Source organism: Podarcis gaigeae (genome assembly GCF_964106915.1).
Source record: "Podarcis gaigeae genome assembly, chromosome: 5".
Taxonomy (NCBI): domain Eukaryota; kingdom Metazoa; phylum Chordata; class Lepidosauria; order Squamata; family Lacertidae; genus Podarcis; species Podarcis gaigeae.
This window is the reverse complement of record NC_139681.1, coordinates 60,387,388-60,407,867: the sequence shown is the minus strand read 5'-3', so window position 1 is coordinate 60,407,867 and position 20,480 is coordinate 60,387,388. Positions and strand designations below refer to the sequence as shown.

Here is a 20,480-nt window from a genome sequence, read left to right as displayed (position 1 = left end):
AGCATGATCTAAATTTAATAGAATAATTCTTCAAAACAACTCAACGCTGCCTTTTAGCAGAAGCATCCAATAGGACCTTCTTATCTCTTATGTCCATCTTCTACCTGATCTCATGACACTTTGTGGGGGAGGAGAAAAAGCTGATAAAAGGGTCCTCATGCTCAAGCCATCTGCAGCACAACTATCATTTCTGAACACATGAGCCACTAGTAATATTTTTATCTTGAAATGTGGCTAGACATCACATTAAATTTTGCATTTAACATGCAGGTTTCTTTAAAAAGCAAACCTGGAAGGCCTGATTATTATGGAATTGCAGCAAGTGGGGGACTTTTTTTAGGGGGGGGAATCCTGCCTTCCCCTGCTGTTCTGAGGACAATTCTACCTCTGAAGTAGGTACTTTGCTTTTGGGTAGATGCTCCCAAGTGAATAAAACTAGCTTCCAAGAGCAGGTTCTTGTATATTGCCCTGTATCCTGGATCTCCTTGGCAGGGCTGAAGGCAGCTCAGCGTGTTCAGGGTGCTCTGAAATGCATGGTGTGAAAAGAGAAAAAGTGTCTCCCCTCCTAATACTAGAACTTGGGATAATTCCCCTGTTGGAGGGAGAGATAAAAGAGAAGGATAACTATCCTGACTTGCCTTTTGGTTTTCCACTCTGGTTCAGTTTGCTGGCATTAAGCATGGCTTGTTTCCTCTGCACCTCAGTAATGGAAAAACCTAGAAGATGAAACAAAACTCATTAGCTCAGCTGTGCCTTTGCAAGGTGCGTCATAGAAACACACGCACAGCAACCAAGGGGCCCCCCTTGGTTCAAAATCCCAAGAAGCAAAAATTACACTAGCAGCTTGATTCTGCGCACAATGACTTGGAAATCAGCCCCGCTGCTCTGGCCACTTTTCCCTTTGGCCCCACCCACCACTGGAAGTTTCTCTAAGGGGGAAGGAAGCCCTTGGGCTGAAAAGGGCTCCCCACCCCTGACTCAGGAGATGCTTTGGCGCTAGTAGACCAGTGCATCCATCAGACAGAAAGGTTACATAGGACCCTAGGCAATGTTTCGTTTGTTACATCCGTAGGGAAATTAGAGTATTTCAAAAGTTTGACATGCAGCTCAGGTGGGGCAGGTGAGAATCTTCTAGGGAAAGGGTTTTCTCTGCTTAATGGCTGCACAATGCCTTAAGTAGCAACCCCAGCTACTGTTGCATACCGGTTTCCTGGTCAAGCTGCACCTGCTTCCTTTCGTTCTCAAAGGCCTTGAGCCAACGCTGCTTCTGCTCTGGCTTTTTTGCGCAGAATAAGTGGACTTCCTCAGTGTCCCTGCAGTGCAACTTGAATGCGTTTTTAATGGTGACGTTGAAGTCCTTGTCTTTCCCATCTTCCACATCCAGAATCTCCATGTTGTCCATGCCAATTCGACTCTTATAGTACAGGATGTCACGTCGCAGGAGATCCTAAGAGGAAAAATATAGTCATGTACCACTCTGGCTTCTCCTCAGGGTCTCCTGATGCACAAATACTCAAGACAAAAATATACATGGGCTACCATGTGCAAAATAATATATATGTCAGAACATCAGAAAAGCCAATCAGGCCAATGACCCAGCTAGCCTAACAACTGGTTTCTCACAGTGGCCAACAAGTTGCCCATTAGAAGCCCTAAGGCAGGATTTGAGCCCAACAGCCCTCTCCTCAGATACGATTTCCAGCAACTAGCATTAAGAGAGGCATATTCTGCTTCAGAAAGTGGAGGTACAATGTAGCCATTGTAGTTATTTTTCCAGCATGGAAGTTCATCTATATTTTCAGGATTTATATTAAGTTTCCCTCCCTTTGTTTGTGGGAACAGCAATTCAAAGAGGTGTATTCCAACACAGGGTTGGGGAACTCACAAAAGTCACCAAATGCAACCGAAAAGCAAACCTACACCTGAATCTTCCCTGGCACATTACTAAATAAGATAGAGGAGTGTAAAAATCAGCTGCTACTGTCCAGTCTATTATAACAAAACTGAGTAAGGGTTTCTAATGTCACTGCTAATACAACAAGGAAAGTTGTGAGTCTGCCCTAGGAAGTCTTGGTAGTTTTTAATTGCTTGGAGAATGTATGGTAGGTTTGCACTCATTAAATGGAATATAATATTTGCACAAGAATTTCTTCTGGTTGTACAAATAATACACATGATTTTTAGGTTACTAACTTACTGAGTGATTGTACTTAAGATCAAAAGCCCACTGTGTATTTCCATTCTCCCAAGCATGGCAAGAGGTGGGCTTTTGTATGTATACTCAAGAAATTAAAGTCTCATTGAACAGCCTAGGGACCTTTAGGCTGTAGGGCATCATCCTTCAAGAAACTCAAAGTACCTCTTGATTACATTATAACACACATGGTTGGAAATGGTCCTGTGCCATTTTGTGCAGAAATGTGTTCTGACAGCTAAAACATAAAACCTGGAACAATTTTAGTGGGGCTTACCCAAATCAGACACCCCAAAGTACCCTATTTCAGACACCTTTTGTTTACATTGTAAGATGCATAACTGAAACCAATACTAATTTACATGGAAATAGGGTTAAAGTTTAGGGGGGGTCTTCTCCCCAATCAGAACCCTTTTTAAATAAAGCCTTTTGTTCACCTCCCAAGGTACATAATTTTATGTGAAAATGATTATTCAAACCTAACCCCTGACATGATTTCTGGAGCCCTTACCCAAACCAGATGCTCACAAATGTCACTCCACAACCTACCTACAATATCATCAGTTTACATCATAAGGTTTATATAGGAAGTCAGTACCATTTTGTGTGGCAGTATGGCAGATAAAACAGACAATCTGAAAAGTTAGGGGGCTGTTCTCCCATTACATGTCCTTCTTACAGAGATAGACTGATGTTAGGTACTTTGCTATAGCCACACAAATAAATTATTCAGATGTGCTGCAGAATGTTTCATACCCTGCAAGAATATTGTGCAGTTCTGAAAAATGTTTATTCGGTTCAATGAATCCATGTGGAATGTATCAAGAGAAGCTACCAGCTCTCTCAAGGCCACATACGGTACGGGCTCTTTGCTCTTTAAGTATTTTTTCAGCATTCAAAATTTCCATGGCAACTAGTAAGATGTGGTGTATACACTTGCATCTGTTGAAATGTTCCCCCTAAGATATATATCCTTTTGGTGATCTTGCAGCCAGAGTGCATGTTCTATGAACAAATGGGCAGATTCTTCAACATATTTACCCCTAACCAGGGGACTGCATCTTACGTGATGCACAGACACCGATGTGAATATTGTAACTGCACCATCCTATTAATTGTAGTCATATCAAAGACTTAGTATAATCATAATAATAGAAGACACAGATAGGATAAAACCCATCACTGCTGTTGCAAGGCTTATGATGCCTCCTATTAGTGAAGGAACGAGAACGTAAGAGTCCTGCTGAGTCTGACCAAAGGCCTATCTAGTCCAATATTCTGTTTTCACAGTGCCCAGGCAAATACCCATCGGAAGCCTCCAAGGAGGATGTGACCTTTTCCTCATCCCACCTTCTGGGCTTGGCTTTGTAAGATTTCTACTCAGGCATGCATCTTAATGAATAACATGAGCGTTTATATACACAGGTGGAAACATTGTTAGACTCTTATCTATTCAATACAACCATAGAAATTGCCCCGATGCTTAGAAAGAACGTGGGTGGCACTTTCTGATGAATTTAATTTGATAGCATTTTCAGCTGCCGTCTTTTAATCTTGCAAAAGCTAAATGCCTCACTCTCCTTCAGTGCCGCAGGAGAGCAGTCCACAGCAAGACTCTTTCATTAACTGTTGGTAGAGAAATTCACAGCAGACTAGCATGGAAGAAACGATGGCAGGGAAGGCAAGTCTGCAGTAGGAAACCCTTTCCTTGATTGATATGAATAGTGACGTTTAGATTAATGCTATCACCCTGACACACTGGGATGTTCTTTAATGCAATGCTTGAGTGCAAAAGAATGAAAAGCAGTGGGGAATTCCACTATCGGTGGAGAGTGTTAACTGGCCGAGGCAGAAGTGGACACCGCTTGCTTAGCTTACCTTCTTGCAGCAGACAAGCTGATGATCAAAGAGGAAGAACATCCTTTGATGGCTCTTTGCTTGAGGCTGGGAAATTTTGGTTAATTCCCCAGAGTAGATAAGTTCAGAACTCTTCACAAGGACATCTTCACCCTGTCACTCACAACACAAGAGACATGTCATTTTCTTTCTCAAAAGAAGCTGAGAAGTAATATATAGCAGCCTATTGTGGAGATACTCTGGGGCCAAACAGGACAGTGTTGCTGTTTTTTTTTAAAAAAAAAAACAGCTTCCTAGCCTTGCACTCCCAGATATTTCCCTATTAAAGCTCAAAACACACACATAAAAGTGGTTGTTGCCAGTAGGCCAAACGCAAGAAAGTTAGGTGTTCTTTTTTTTACTTTTTCAAATTATTTTTATTAATTTCCCAAATTATTACAAATCAATCCAAATTCATTTAATTTAATACAAACATATGATCACCCACATAGCTGTATCATTATTTAGCTGCATCTTATTTAGAGTCCAGTTGACATCCTTCACTTGCTGTTAAATTGTTCTTCCAGCTGGCCTTTTTTTTCGTCTTACAAGCAGCACCTCCGTTACATCTTGTAAATAAACAATCTGTTTCACGGTGTGGTCCTTCAAATACATTGTTGTTGGCAGACATGGCTTGTGCGGCACAGCGGAATGCAGTGAGCTCCCCAGAACCCACTGGGGAACGTTGCCAGGTTTTTTGCCTCATAAATCTTGGTTTCCCCCCGCCTGAACCTCCTCGCTGCCCATGGAGGGTAGCAAGGAGCAAGCACCATTGAATCCTGATGTGACCAGAAACCTCAAAACATCACGCTTAACTTTGGAGGTTTCCAGTCACATCACGAGCCAGTGGTGCTTGCTCCTTGCTACCCTCCATGGGCAGCAAGGAGGTTCAGGCAGGGGAAAACCAAGATTTATGAGGCAAAAATCTTAAGCCTATTGGCATTCATGCTTTAAAATGCATTTCATTCTGTGTTGGATTATGGCTGAAGTGTGGCTGACCTAAGAGAAGATGGCCTCTTTGACATCCACCATTTGCTTGTGGACCTAAATAAGAGGTAGGAAAACATATTTATCCAGAGGGCCACATTCATGAAAAACTTTCTGAGGGCCACATGCAAGTGGTAGGTGGGGCCGGAGGCAAGAGTGAGCAGAGCAATAAAGTCACTCTTCTGCAAATTTTCTACATTCCAGGCATGCGGAAGTCAAAGGTTTCTATCCATTCTTCATCAAGGAATCAAGTGGCCTTTATCACAGTTTGAGGACACATTTCACCCAAGCAAAAGCCCTCCAGAAAGGCATGGACCGGGACTAGTGAGGGTGTGTGGCCTAGGGTCACAGAAAGAGAGAACCAAAGGGCCACATTCGGCCACTGAGGTTCTCCACTCCTGATCTGCAGAACAGTATTAACAGGAACAAAGACTATTTTCACCAAGTACATTTCAAAAGAATGCTGCATAGGCTCTTTACTCTTAACACATTTTGAAGTATTCACCATTTCATGAGAAAGTTTTTGCACCGTGACCTTAATTGACTATAATAGAACTTATTCCTGGTATGAGAGCCCAAGTTTGCAACTTAAGAGTTTCGTCGGCAGTGAATATCAAGTTCCACCAGTCTAAGAATGCTTGCAAACAGTTTGGCTAATAAAAATGTTTATTCTAACTTCCATAATTAGCAAGTGTGAGAAATTAAATCTAGGAAGATATTAAAATTCATCTGGCTAGCTTATGACTTGATCTGATAATCCACTGCTCTGGAACAAGAGATAATGGGATCGATAAAAGGGACAGGTGGATGTGTTGCACGAGGACGCCTTCCTGGCACATGGGGATCTGAAGCCTTGACCAAGTCAAGGTAAATGGGCAAGATACTCAGGAGGCAGATTCTCAGTGCAGCCTTGTGGTTTTTGTGCATGTTTGTAATGAAGAATAATCTTCCCCAGTGGAGAAGCCATAAGAACATTTCTTTACCTCCCAGTCCTCTATTGAACTTTGCCACTGAGCAATTTTGTCTATGTTTTCCAAACGCCTCTTCCTCTCGTTGATGAGTCGTGCTACGTTCTTCATGGCATTCAAAGCGGCTTCGACGTCCTTAAAATCCCTACGTTTTAAATGGATTCCATTAGAGGTGTCAACACAAAGCAGCCACAATGCAAAGAGAATGGCCCTCTCCCCCAAAGCGTAAGAAACTAGCAAGCAAATTGTGGGGTTAAAAAAAGAAAGAAAAAAGAGCAGCCAGGAGCTCTACCCCTGACTTGAAGTACATCTGATGTAATTGCTCGAGGTTTAATAGTTTCCCTATCTGTGGTGTGGAGATAATATAGAAGAGTTACAACTTGTGACTTGGTTTGCTGATGCCTGCGAAACACTTCAGCAGTATAAATAACTGTGAAGCTAGCAACTGCTGTGATTGCACTCCGGTGCTTCTCTGTACAGGACCTCGAGTGGTGTCTACTTGGAATTCTCCCCCATCACATTATACACCACACAACATACATCGCTGCCCTTTCTTTACTTGCTGTTCAGGGCACCAGCAGTAGTACCGTATTTTTCGCTCCATAAGACGCACCAGACCACAAGACGCACCTAGTTTTTGGAGGAGGAAAACAAGAAAAAAAAATATTCTGAATCTCAGAAGCCAGAACAGCAAGAGGGATCGCTATGCATTGAAAGCAGCAATCCCTCTTGCTGTTCTGGCTTCTGGGATAGCTGCACAGCCTGCATTCGCTCCATAAGACGCACACACATTTCCCCTTACTTTTTAGGAGGGAAAAAGTGAGTCTTATAGAGCAAAAAATACAGTAATTACAGGCACACCCTCAGTATCTGGAGGAAGCAGCTTCCATAACCAGCATCAGACCTGCTTAAGCTTTGTTGCATCAGCAAAACCGCCATCCCCTGGATGGACATTAGCTGCAGAAACTTTGACCATTTGCACGTTCCAGAGAAAAAGCCTATTTGATCACTGGAAGGTCACAAAAACAAAATGGGACCTAGACAAAACCATAAAGAAAGGTCTGCTCAAGTTACTACCAACTAATTTTTACAAGTATCAAAAGAAGGAACAAACTAGGATGGCTGCATCTGAGACAGGATATGTATCCTCCCTGCCCCTTTGTAATCATCCGTACCTGTGTTGTGGGTTGGTATACTTCAGCAGTTCTGCAAGCTGCAGGGGGTACTTGCAAATTTTCTGCACTGGAGTCAGGAGGAAGCCATCCAAAGAGATGTCGATCATCTTCTGAAGCAGGCGACATGCTTCGAAGAAATAAACATACTTGCTCACTTTGGTGAGTCGGGAAAGCTCCATGCAGGCATTGGGGTGGTTATTGCAGTATTCAGAATAGATCTGGAACTCGTTTTGCTAAATTGGAAGCAAAAATATATATTATTACTACTAATAATAATACTACCAATAGTAGTACATTTATTATTTTAACTGTTTGTTTATCTTTCATGGGTGTTATACAGAACAATAAAATTCAATAAATTCTCCCCCCATCCTCCCATGGAAGAACAGATTCATACAAGAGAAACAGAAAAAACCTGTAGTTTGAAAGAGCAGGTGGGGCTCGCTGACTTGGGAAGGTAGCCAATTTAGGAGAAGAAATGCTCTGATCCTAAACCTCCATTGCCTTGTGGGATATCTTCAGGAGAAGAAAAGGCTAAGGCTTAAGCCCTACACAAATCCAGAAAGGAGTCCCCAAGACAGTTGAGTGATGCCTTGTACCCCCTCCTTCTGGCAACTCCTGCAGCCCAGCTGGGGCCAAATGGATTGCTCTGCTTTGCTTTGGACAACATTAGCGAGGCCAAGAAGGGGGTCTGTGTCGCCTGGGTAGCCCAGGACCTCCATACATACTGACAATGCTTGTGTCCCGGGGAGGGCACGCTGCAGTTTGACTTCACCCCCGGAGGCACATTCCATTGTCTCTCAAGACAAATGGATGTCAACAAATAGCTTGAAAGTCAGCCTACTGAGAGATGGTAGAGAGAAGTCCATGATTTGCTGTGAATTGCTGGTTGGTGGTCAACAGGCATGCTCTTTTGTATATGCATATACAATAAGGTCAAAGAGACACTTATTGGAAATTGTCTCTTTCTTTATTCTTCGTTCACCTAGTTTTTCAGTGATTTCATCCATTAGTGCCACATCCCAGATTTGATTCAGTCACATTTCATATAAGTCAACATTTATACTATTACATTTCTGATCTATAAAAATATAGCTTTTTACTTGAAAAAACAATGATAGAAAGGATCCCTGCTTCAAAGATCACAAACAGAACAGGTGAAGGAAGGAAGAACACAGGGAACAAGATGTTATTTTAAAAGCACAAAAAAAAGAGGAGGGAGGGAGGCAACAACTAAATGGAAGTGAAATATCCAGAGGCTGGCTATAGGCAGAAGAGGCACATGAAACAGAACAAGAGAAGCCCTGTAGTGAGATTAAATTGTGGAAAAAGGGATCAGTTTAAAAAGAGAGAGATAAGAGATAAAGTCAAAAGTAGATCTGCCAGGGACAACTAAGCACTGATCCGGCTTGTCCAACTAAGGTAGTAACAACTATTGTTCTAAGGGTGGCGCAGCAATTTTATAAACAAAACATGTCCAGGTAAACTCTAATCCTAGACCCACTTACCTCCCTCAACTCCCTCCCTTTCCCAAGCCTAATGTTCAAATGTAATCACCATCTCTGTAGTCACAATAACAGGAATAATGTCAATACTTTCCCACATAATTCAGCTGTCAACTTACATATTCTAAGAAGCAGCAGCCCACCTCACTGAGGTGTGGGTAATCTTTGTTGAATTTCTTCTCCAGTGCTTTAACAAATTTTTTCTGGCACTTGTAGATGTCTTCAATATTCCCAAAGATTGTCTTCAGCTGCTCCTCTGTGAACATGTCTGCTCTTTTACGGCATTGTTTTATATAGCCCTGTAAACAAGTACTGTTTTATGATTCAGGTTTCTTGGGAAACAAAACCAAAGAGAACTGCAGCCCAACTCATCCTTGGCAATACGTTTAACAGCTTGATGGAGCAATCTGATGGTGCTAAAGCACCTCAGAGATTATGGACCTGCTATGAAAATGATGATTACTGCAGAAACAAAAATACTTCTGATGTCTGCATGCAATATTCAGGCAACCAGTGCAAAGGATAATGCCTCTACTTTGAGATGCAGCACTAGAGGCAGACATCACAGAATTCTCCAGTGAAGTAAAGCTAAGCTGCTTCTGGGGTGACATGCAGAAGAAACACTCTACAATTTTAAGGAACTCAGAAAGATGTACAAAAATGTTCCATTTGCATTTTATGATTTTCCTAGAAGCTGCTAAAACTTAATGTCTTGTGACACCCAAGTCAAAAGGCAAATGTGTGCATTTTAGTGACACTTCACTTTCTCCTCTGTGACCAAAGGTTATGCTGGACAATATGTTCTAATGTTGTAAGTGGAAAAATATATGATTCAATAGTAGAATAAAAGACTACAGTTGATAGGAATTCTATATGGAGCTTTTGAAGGAACTTGCTGATCGAGTCTGACCAAAACCATTTCCACTGAAGTAGATCACCTTCCCAAGGCTGGTGCTATCCAGATGTTGGACTCAACTCTCTTCACCACATCCAATGTCTAGGGATGGAGGGCGTTGTAATCCAACAACATCTGGAGGACACCACATTTAGAGCAACTATGTCGTGTTTAACTCGATGAAATCAAGGTTTTCAAGGAACTCCTATAGAGTTCCATATTTCAAACATATTTCTAAAATTCAGCTTCTGAACTTCTTTTATCTGTGTGACTTGTTACCTCACATATGTCCTTCAGGTGCTTGATGTAATCTCTTTCCGTGCTTAGGATTTCATTGATAACATTGGTTCTCATTTGGTCCTTAGTTGTTTGCCCCACTCCATAACGGTGGGCAGCATTTCTTGAGTCTTCTTCCCTGCCATCTTCTAACTTCAAAGGATAGTCTTCCATCGGTTCATCCTGGTTCACTCGGAGCTGTTTCAAAACAGGAATATTCCCATCATATAGAAGCAAAGGCAGGACAACAACTTATTGCTTAGGTCAAAATATGGGAGAAGAACATTCTGGAAGGCGGAGCTTACAGCAAGTGTTCCAACTAGTTTGTGACTCCTAGACTTGGAATATGAATCTGGCCTTAAGTTCTGTTCCATCTCCCAAGGCTACTTACAGAACGACTATTTAAGATACAGATTCAATAATAATAAAACAAAAAAATACAATTCCCACAAAAAAACCCACAACCAAGCACCCAAAAGCCGCAAACAGTGGGTTTTCCTGGGGAAAGCAGTGGGACAAAAGAAAAACCTTTTGGACCTGTACCTAGAAAGTATAGGACAAGCAGAAGAAAACATGGGACAAATGGAAGGGTGGAGGAGCCCAAATTTAAGGTAGCAAAACACTCCCATCTGTCCACATACCCAGTGGCTGCTACTGATCACTAAATAATATTAAAAATGCCTCAACTGCTAGAAGTTACTGAAGCTACAGGAAAAGTGCTTCTCTTCTCAAAATGCCCCCTTTCTTGAAAGAGTTTGCTATTAATGAATGAATTTTTAAAAACAGTGAATAGTTCTTACCCGTACGAAGCTGGCTGGGAACCAGCCCTCGCTGTCCATTATTCTGCCCCACCACCATTCTTTGTTAGTTGCATCCATTACTTCAATGACATCACCAGCCTTGAAGCCCAGCTCTTGGTCATCCATGGTGACATGATCCCAGAGTGCTTCGGCGTAGACCACACCACCATCACTGATGAGCTGGAACAGAGAAAGTAAGTATTTTCACAAACTGATCTTTGGTAGGAGATGCTCAGCTCTTGTCATCCAAGAGGAAAAGGGTGTTGGTTCAGTGCAATTGAAAGTCCAAGACTCTGGGGTAGCTCAGTTGGTAAAGCATGAGGCTCTTAATCTCAGAGTTGTGGGTTCAAACACCATTTTGAGAAAAGAGTCCTGCATTGAAGGGTTGGACTATATGACCCTCACGGTCCCTTCCAACTCCATGGCTATAATTCTATGACTGTGATATTCTGAGATTTGAGCTGGGAATCTGGGTATGTGGTGTATAGCTACAGTCACAGACTATGCTCTTAGTGCCCTAGGATCTGCATAAATAGCTGAAGCAGATGGCCTAGAATCAATCCAGGTGTTTTAGCATATAATTGATAAGATGGAGGGGTTATGCTTATAAGTGTGTGCACATGCATGCGCGCGCGCACACGCACTACATCAAACACAACTACGTTAACCTGGCAGCCTCATTTATTTCTACTATTGAGCTTGTGCTACAGAAGGACTTGGTGTGCTTTATGTAAAAATCTGGGTGGTATATTATTACTTTAAGATTGCATTCCTTCTCTCCTGCATCAGGAGTCATCTGGAGAGAGTTTGCATGCATCATCAATATGCAAGAAATACATTTTGGATTTCAAAGTTATTCTGTGTGACAAGGTGCCCATCAGTAAGGACCAAGCCCTCCTTTCATGTTCCATTTATCTTTACAAATAATGATTTAGCTTAATCTGTCTGGTTGATTTTTCTTCCCTAAATTTACCTATTAACTAATATAACACCACAGATTTAACCATTCTCTCTCTCTCTCTCTCTCTCTCTCTCTCTCTCTCTCTCTCTCTCCATATTCCCATCTGTTGAACTCAAAGGCTACCAGTAGTTGCAATTAAATGCCTCCTTTCCATGACAGAGCTTTTTCACTTGTTGCAGAGCAAATCCTATCAGGGCCCGTCTGCCCAAGAGGTGAGATAAGACAGTGGCCTCAAGGTGGCAGGCTCTGGACAGCTGCAAGGGGTGGCAGATCTGCCTCCTGTACTTGTGGGCCACCTCTTATTCCGCCATGCACCCGCTGCTGCATGCCCGTCTGCCATGTGCCCACCACCAGGTGGCAGCAGGATGGCAGTGGGTACGTGGCTGCTGGCAGGCAGAGGAGGAGGAGGAGGCAGGGGTGGCCTTTTCTGTTTTACCCCACCCAAAAGCTTCCTGGACTGGCCCTGAATCCTATGCATGATTACTAAGAAATAAGTGCCACTGTGTCCTAAGACTGCAGTTTTAAGCATACCTCTCTGGGAATTAGGACCCTGGAACAGCAATTGATTTATTTCTGAGTAAACTAAACACACATAGGAGTTAAGGCTATTAATTTTGTTCCAAAATACAATATTGCAGTACGGTTAAATATTATGGCAAAGAGCAGCACAGAAAGTTATGACCAGCATGATGAGGAGCATTCATCTACACAAGCAGGCAGGTAATTTCATTCTGCATGGGAGTCATGTTAACTTTTAAATGTAGATAAGCTTTTTGCCAAGCATGAGGTTGGGGTTCGCAATTATCTAGTGAAGCTGATGGTGTCATTTGCTCTGCTTCATTCTCATGCTTCACTTAGCAAGGGTAATAGGAATGTGCTGCAGAAAGACTGCTTTGCGTTGCAATCATATTGCTATGCAGTGAGCTAATTATATCTTTGCGAACCAAACTTGAGCTTCATCAAACACAGATGAAGCTAAGAAAACACACACAAACATATATTATAAAGCAGAGGCAACAGATGGAGATAAACTATATATAAGGTTACACTCATTTCACTGCCTCTTATGAATACTTCATAAAACGTACTTTACAAACTGTGAGCCACTCGGAGGACTTTTGTTGAATGGGGAATATATAAAGGTATAAAATAAAGCAAAGTGATTCAGTGTGGTGGGGGACACCCGGCATACTAGCAGTATATGTGAAAAGGATCCAGGGGTCTTGGTGGACCACAAGCTTAACACGAGTCAACAGTGTGATGCAGCAGCAAAAAAAAAAAAAAAAAAGCTACTACTATTATAGGCTGCATCAACAGAAGTATAGTGTCCAGATCAAGGGAAGTAATAGTACCATTCTATTCCGCCTTGGCCAGACCAAACCTGTTCTGGGCACCACAATTTAAGACAAACTTTCCAAGCAATTTATTGTGCAAGGAAAGTGCAGTTGCTACCCATTTGTTACAGAGAATCCAAATATGTTTTCCCCAAATGTTTCTGTTGCAAGAAGAATCCAGAGCACATTACAACTTCCTGCACACAAGCCACAATTTGCTCTTGCTGGAATTGTGAGTATCATAGAGGCAGAGGTCATGAGAATGTCATGGTACCAGTCATCAGCAGTGAACAATGGCATACTCATGGCCACAATGCAGGCACTATTCAAAAGTCTTCTTACTATTTGTTTAAAAGAAGAATAAATGCTATGCTGTTATGGTCCAATAGAAGCACTCATCTAGTCTACAACTCCAAAGCCACTCCAACGTTGTGCATCAGTGATCTATGGTCCCATCTTGGATACTTCCTTCTTTGAGGTCTTAGAATGGTAGGCCCCTCCTTGACTTCATACAGTCCCCTAACCTAGAACAGCTGCTCACCAACAACAGGACACCTAAGAGCCACACAAACACAAGCACCAAACTCTGAAACAAACCCAGAAACCAACTCTATCCCCATATTTAGTAACATCAGCTACAACATCAAGGTTCATTTACTTGTTAATCTTCCAATATGACATATACTATCATCTGCCTGAAATGCCTCTTTGCATTCTACATAAGCCAGTTTATATGTAAAATAACACATTTGGACACACCATGGTGTAGGTGAGGCAGAGAGCTGGTGACTGACTCACTCAGTCAGTTTCATGACCAAGTAGGAATTTGAACCCAGGTCTCCCTTAAGTCAAGCTCTCTAGCTACTGTATTATCTTGGTTCTCATTAGCACATCAAACAGAAGGGTTCTAGTTTAGCCTTTTCATTGATGTCTAGTTTCCATGTGCAGATTTTACTCTTATTTCCAGTGAGGGGAGCATATGGAGGAGCATTGAGATTTATTTAGGAAAAAGTATATGCTGCTTGATTAACAGAACCTCTAAGCAATTTACAAAGCTGTGCAAACCCCAATCTGCAGCCTGAAGTGCTATGGCCAAGCCACAGATTTACTGTTTTAATGGTAGCTAGGTCTAAATATTATTTATCATTCCTGGTGCCCAAAGCTGGAAGATACTAAAAAGGTCCTTGCCCCAATCTCACCACAGTTTGCTGTGGTATAAAATTAAGAAAGCTTCTTCACACCAGGCTTTTGGCTTGCTAGAAACATGCTTACTGCCCAAATGCAAGACCTATAGCTGAAGCTAGATATATTGACTGCACCACAGGTGCTGCTAGAGCTTATTAGCATTTTTACACATCAGCAGCTGTTGTTAAGTATCTGCAGCAGAGCCCTGCTGCAATCTGTTTGCTTCTCCTTAAAAAATACGGATGAAACCCTACAGAGTCTTCTAGTCTTGTGTTTATTGTTTGATGTCAGAAAGTGTATACCGTACAAAAAAAGATATAGTGGAATTTGTTGCACTAGAGCCTCTGAGTCGAGAGCAGAACAAATATTGCCAAGAGGGAGGCAAAACAGCCGCAGCCAATCCAGGTTAAAGTAATTACCACTGAGAGGAAGCAATTTATCCCTATGCATAGTAATACACATTGCCAAACTATACATCTCTGTGCACATCCTCATCATAACCATTCAGCTCTTATTTGTCTAATGTGGTTCACCTCTGCATAATTGCCTTATAAGTTGGCATGCAGCAGCGGAAGCACTAGGCAACAGATATATGTACATTTGGCGGGTGCAGATCTTTCATCTGCAGTTTATAAATTGTGGATTAAGGCTATTTTAGGAAGTAGTCATCGTGTTAATCTTTTAGCTCTTTGGTTGTGTTAAAATACTTCTGTAATAACCCAGCACCTATAATGCTGAACATATTTTATCACAAGATCTGAAAAAAAATCACTTATTTCTACCAGGTGCATAAAATGCTATGTATACAGCAGTTGTTCAGAAAGGATATACTGTTTGTGAGCCCATGTACAGCTAAGGCAAAGGGTCCTATAGCAATAAACTGCTCAGAAATTTGGGTGGGTTTAACAAAGGCCACAGCTTTGGTTAGAGAGCCCTCCATTCGGCATGGCATTGGGCAAGGGTGTTATCATCAAATAGTACATCTGCTAGTTGATGTCTCCAACCTAGCCCAATTACTTGGCCTTCCAATGGGAAGTTGGTCCAATGTTTTGGGCTTGCCACATTGTGAAACAACTGTTGAGAGCCCCCTCAGACAACTTGGGGGCACTGGGGCCCTACAGCCCCCTGAGCTTTGGCTACAGCTGATAAGCAGCACCCCAAGACACTTTGGAATCCCCCTCCAGCAAGAAGCAGGGTGCCCATCCCCTGCTTAACCCGGCTATGGACCCTGCCCAATGCCTCCCCAAACAGAGCAAAGTTGTAACAAAAGAAGCCATATAATGGGGAAGGCAAAACCCTCACAGGTCATTGTTAACCAGAGACTGACCCGTATGCACAGCCATATTCTGCACAAGTCATCCCAAGAACTCCTCCCAAAAATTATAAATAATCAACTACAAAAGAGGGTGGGATGGGTGGGGATGCTGGCAATGAGGCTGAGGATATTCCTGAGCATACCTTTGTTTATTTCCTGTGGTCGGACCAGACAAAGCAGAGTCTTCACTCTGGTCCAAACCAGGCCCCCAGCCACAGCCCCTCATTGGCTTCTAGGGGCAATGCCACCCAGGTCCCAGGTGGGAGCAGCAAGGCAAGACAGATCCCAGGCACACTGCAATGGAACCCATCTCCCTCTTCCCTGAGGCATGCTGGGATCCCCAGTAATTCAGGAGACCTGGGACATACCAGAATGCTTCCTCACAAATGGATTTGCAGGTCAGTCAACCAAAACTAGGGTGGCCAGATTCTAAAGAGGGCGGAGCTCCTGCACCTCTAACAGTTCTGTAAAATAGAGTTTCAGCAGAAATTCCCTCCTCCACCCAGCAATTAAAGTTGCAGGATCCCTGTCCTCCTTTGCATCTGCCTACATTATCCACACCATCTATAAATTTGGGGAGGGCGTGTTTGGCCCAAAAGCAAAAGTGGCCATTGCCCCCAAAGCTACCATTGCACCTTGCAAAATAAATGTATTTCAAATAAGTGCATGCTCTTCAGAGCACGCCTGAATCCTCAAATAGTTGAACTTCTACCTTTTTTTCTGATGGAGCAAGACTTCCTCTGATAGATTTTGAACTCCAGTTATGGTAGATTCTCAGTAGGGATTCACTTACCACACCTAAGAGTTGCCGAGCCAAGACATAGGCTGGAGTGTGCCAACAGCTATGACAGCTGGGTCAGTGTAACATTGCAAAAACGGGTGGCATGCCAAGCACAGCTGCAAGGTTATAGCACCTTTCTGGACAGACTTGACAGCTCAAATGTTGACGTTAAAGAGTTGGCTGGAAAGCTAAACTCAACAAGGAACACCTAATCAATGTCAAAATGGGAGGAAATACCAAGTTGACCTTTTGCACTGATGTAACCTTGATACAGATACAGGACTGTCCAGCACATTCATATAACTGTCAAGAAGGGGAAGAAAGATAAGCATGTTTGAAGATGACACGTAACAGGAATACATTGCTAGCAACTTGGTTCTAGCAACAAGAGCTGACTGAGCTACTTGAATTCCTGCACCAGAGTAATATTCCTTCAGTGGTACTGCATCAGTGCTTGGAACACCTGGAATCTACAACTTTTTCAAAGGCAGAGAAGAGGCAGTGTTTCTTCCTTGTGCCCCTGATCTTCTATGGAAATGTTTGTCCAGTGATGACATATGTCCATATGTAAGCTTCTGTGGGGGGAGTAGTGTGGGGCTCAAGCAGGCCCAGCCTACCAACTTATTTTAAAGGGGAGCCCCAGCCAACCTCGTTATCATTATTACTTGGCATCTCAATATTTAAAGTTTTGCTTGTGGTATTTTCCTCAGTATTTAACTCTTTGTGTGTGTTGGGGTAATAAAATTGCAATATATGGCACAGGACTCTTAACTAGTCCTGTCAGTGGAAGTCCTGCATAGCATAGGCAATTCTTAAGCCTGAGCCTCTTTATTCCAATCTGCAGCCTTTCCATCACTATTCTGAACAGAAGCATCCTGTACACCAGGGAATGTTAATCAGTGGCCCTCTAGATGTTGTTAGACAGCAGATCCCCTTCACTCTGACCATTGGTCATGCTGGCTGGGGCTAATAAGAGCTAGAGTCCAACAATAACTGGAGGACCAGAGGTTAGCCACCCTGTTTTACATTCTGTGCCCCACTGGGGTCCCAGACAGTAACAGCATGTCAGATGGTGTTCTTGAAGGTTACCCTGCAACTGTGGAACTTTCTTTTCCTGGATACATGCTGGATGTAAACTAATTCCCCCCCCCCCCCAATTCTTTTTTGTTAGCACCAACTTTTGGCAGGCAGGTTGAAGTTGAGCTTTCTACCACAAATGCTTTGCTTTCATCTGATTATCAGTAGATACTTTATGCAACTGTTGAAAATTAATTAAAATTTGCCTCCAAATTAAAGTAACAGATTAATATTTTATAAGCAATGATTATGAAAATTAAAATAATATCCCTGACAGTGAAACAATGCTCCCTGGGCACAAGGGAGCTTCCACATATGCCTCAGAGGGTCGCTGGAAAGGAGTGAAGGTTTTAACAATTATCTCACAAACAATACATTACATGCTTTACATTGTTTCTTAGACTGCTACCTTACTTTATTTAATATGACATGTATTGAGATATCGTAATTGTAATAAAAATGCTTTAATTGATTTGCAATGCTACAAAATAAACATTCTTGCTTCCAAAACAACATAAAAGACTTTGATTGATAAATTCTTAAACCCTAAGGCACAGAGAACTTAAACTGATCTAAAGCTTTAAATCAGCTTAAACAGTTTGAGCCCATCTAAAAGCCATAAAGTGCCCTAAGCAGCTTCATGCAACCTTTAGCCCTAAAGTGGCTCCAGTAGCTTAACAGTTCCTGTTTCCCCTGACCCTGCTGGCCAATTCCTTTTTCTTCATTCAGCATTTGGGATTTGAGCTTTGATGGAGATCTCTGTGAGTTACTGACAGAACCCAACAGTTGGTGGTCTGACTTCACCCCAAATCCTGTTTGCTGTTTCTCTGGGGCTGCAATGAAGAATGAACAGAAGGCCAAGCTCAATGCACTGGGCCTAGGACCATCAGCTGCTGGGAATTTGTGCTCTCTCCCTCCAGCACAAACTCCATACATAATGCCAGATGTTTCCAATGTAGCTGCAAAAGGCTGTGGCTATTCTGGGAATAGAATTAGTAGAGAGTAACAACAATTTCTTCATTTCCTTTTTGAAATGTAAAATTGCAATGTATGAGTGCTAGAAGCATGGGTGCATTCACATACAGCCATACAGTAGAGAAGATGGACAACTTATTGTGAGTATGGACTAGGCCAGAGAGAGCCAACATGGTACCCTCTAGATGTTGTTGGACTCCAGCTTTCATCAATCCCAACCAATGGCCATTTTTTCACAAGACCACCAACCTATTAGCCTCTATGACCTAGATTGCCTTTTGCCAGCTTAAACTAGAACATCACCTAGGACCCCACCTGGACAGAGCTGGCCTTGCTTCATTTAGTCATGCCCTGGTAACTTCCTGTTCAAAGTACTGCAATGCTTTATATGTGAGTCTGCCTGTGAAGATGGACTGGAAATGTCAGTTAACAGAGCATATGGCGGAGAAACTGTTAAACGGGACTGGGTGATATGAACACAACATGCCACTAATTTGCCATCTTCATAGAATCCTAGAATTGTAGAGCTGGGAGGATCCCTAGCTTATTTCTAGGCCCAATCATGGTGCTAATTTTGACCTTTAGCACCCTTCATAGCTTGGGACCAGAGCGCTCAAAAGTCCACATGTCTCCAAACATCCCTACCCAGTCCATGAAATCTTATTTCAGGATCCTGCACTGAATGGCCCCACCAAGTAAGGTACAACAGGAGGCTTGTGGGGAAAGGTGTGTTTTTGTTTTTTCATTTTTTGTTATGGCTGCCTGCTATGGAATGTAGTGTCCTAAGAGAGGCTTTCCTGGCATCTAACTTTGTGTACCCTTGGCACACAACCTTTTTATTTTTTCAGACCTTAAAAAAAAGAATGGCACAATTTCTGCCCTGTGTAACATTCTCAAAAAAAGAAAAGAAAAGAAAGAAAGAATAACAGTAGGAGTATTATTCTACATATTACAAAGACCTCATACCAGGTAGCATCATTTCAAGAGAGAATGGGGGACAATGAGGATCCCCATGCTATTTGAGTTGATCTTTAATTCAACCAAGGTTGTGAAGATCCAGGCTTACTTGTGCTATTTTTTACAAGACGACGTATGTGCAGAAAATGTTGAGCATTTGGGAATGTTGGAAACATCTCAAGACTTCAGGGGTCAGAGAAGGAGGCCAAGAGAGTTTAAAAGATAACAGCAATTAATTCCATTGTATGTGGTTTATTCAAGGCTTAACATGCTCATGAGCACATCATAAATATGTATGCTTCTCATTGTGTATGTTATCTCAGACATGTCATGAATGCTTTTGCTCAAAATAACAGCAAATTCAAAGAATAGCTGATAGCATCATTTATTCATTTGAAAACAAGCTTCCCATGCATTCAGACTGCTGCCTTGGGATGGGAAATAAATCAGAAAGGCAGCAGCTAATGATCAGAGACCCCCTTTTATAGAACATCGCCTGGGAGCATGGGGTAAAATAAGCAAATAGCTGCCTTAGCATTCTTTCACACATGCCAGAAGTAGACCTGGGATGGTCTAAATAAAAGGTTCCTGGGGCCAACTTAATCATGGGTGAAGTGGGGTATACAGCCATTCTCTCTCTCTGAGCATCAGCTATCTAGATAGATGCAGTAACTCATCCTAACTTTCATTTGTCCTTTGAACTTAGCACAGAAGTTCTAGTTAGTGCACAGAACCTTACATGCATATATATTGCACACATGTAAGATGTGTGCACAAAGAAACAATCAATTAATGGAGGGGGTCAGCAGCTGCAAACTTTATCAATCTTCTGCATGTTCATTGTATCCATTTTATTACTGTAGGTGTTTGTTTTTCAAAAAAATATTTCTAGGTACAGGTGTGGGGCATTATCATTGACAATGCACAGAGTAAGACCTTCCCTCCCTTCCATCTCAGTAAAAAAAAAAAAAAAATCCCACCATGGTCAGACTCCCACCTGACTCAGACCCTAGGATAGACCTCATCTGAGAAGGTGGTTTAGGATCCCACAGCAATCCCCAGTACAACTGAGGACCTGGTCACGGACCTGATCCAAAGGTTGCCTGAAGTACCCCGTATCAAGGATGTTTTGCCTGTGTCCTTTTATACACTCTATGGCTACAGCCAAGCCCTGCGTCAGTGCCCAGTTCTCACTCTTT

At 42.3% G+C, this 20,480-nt stretch overlaps 1 protein-coding gene across 8 annotated transcripts in view; it reads right to left on the bottom strand.

Annotated features, from left to right (window-relative positions):
- The window catches only part of ARHGEF4 (Rho guanine nucleotide exchange factor 4), a 155,364-nt gene that overhangs the window by 1,703 nt on the left and 133,181 nt on the right, over window positions 1-20,480 (bottom strand). For all 8 annotated transcript variants that reach the window (XM_083741634.1, XM_083741635.1, XM_083741636.1 and 5 more), the window contains 8 exons: window positions 10,697-10,876; window positions 9,900-10,094; window positions 8,845-9,024; window positions 7,221-7,453; window positions 6,061-6,190; window positions 4,073-4,204; window positions 1,204-1,447; window positions 639-716 (listed from right to left, as the gene is read on the bottom strand). In XM_083741634.1, the coding sequence (XP_083597760.1) occupies window positions 639-716; window positions 1,204-1,447; window positions 4,073-4,204; window positions 6,061-6,190; window positions 7,221-7,453; window positions 8,845-9,024; window positions 9,900-10,094; window positions 10,697-10,876 (1,372 nt within the window). The remainder of the gene's footprint in view (window positions 1-638; window positions 717-1,203; window positions 1,448-4,072; window positions 4,205-6,060; window positions 6,191-7,220; window positions 7,454-8,844; window positions 9,025-9,899; window positions 10,095-10,696; window positions 10,877-20,480) is intronic.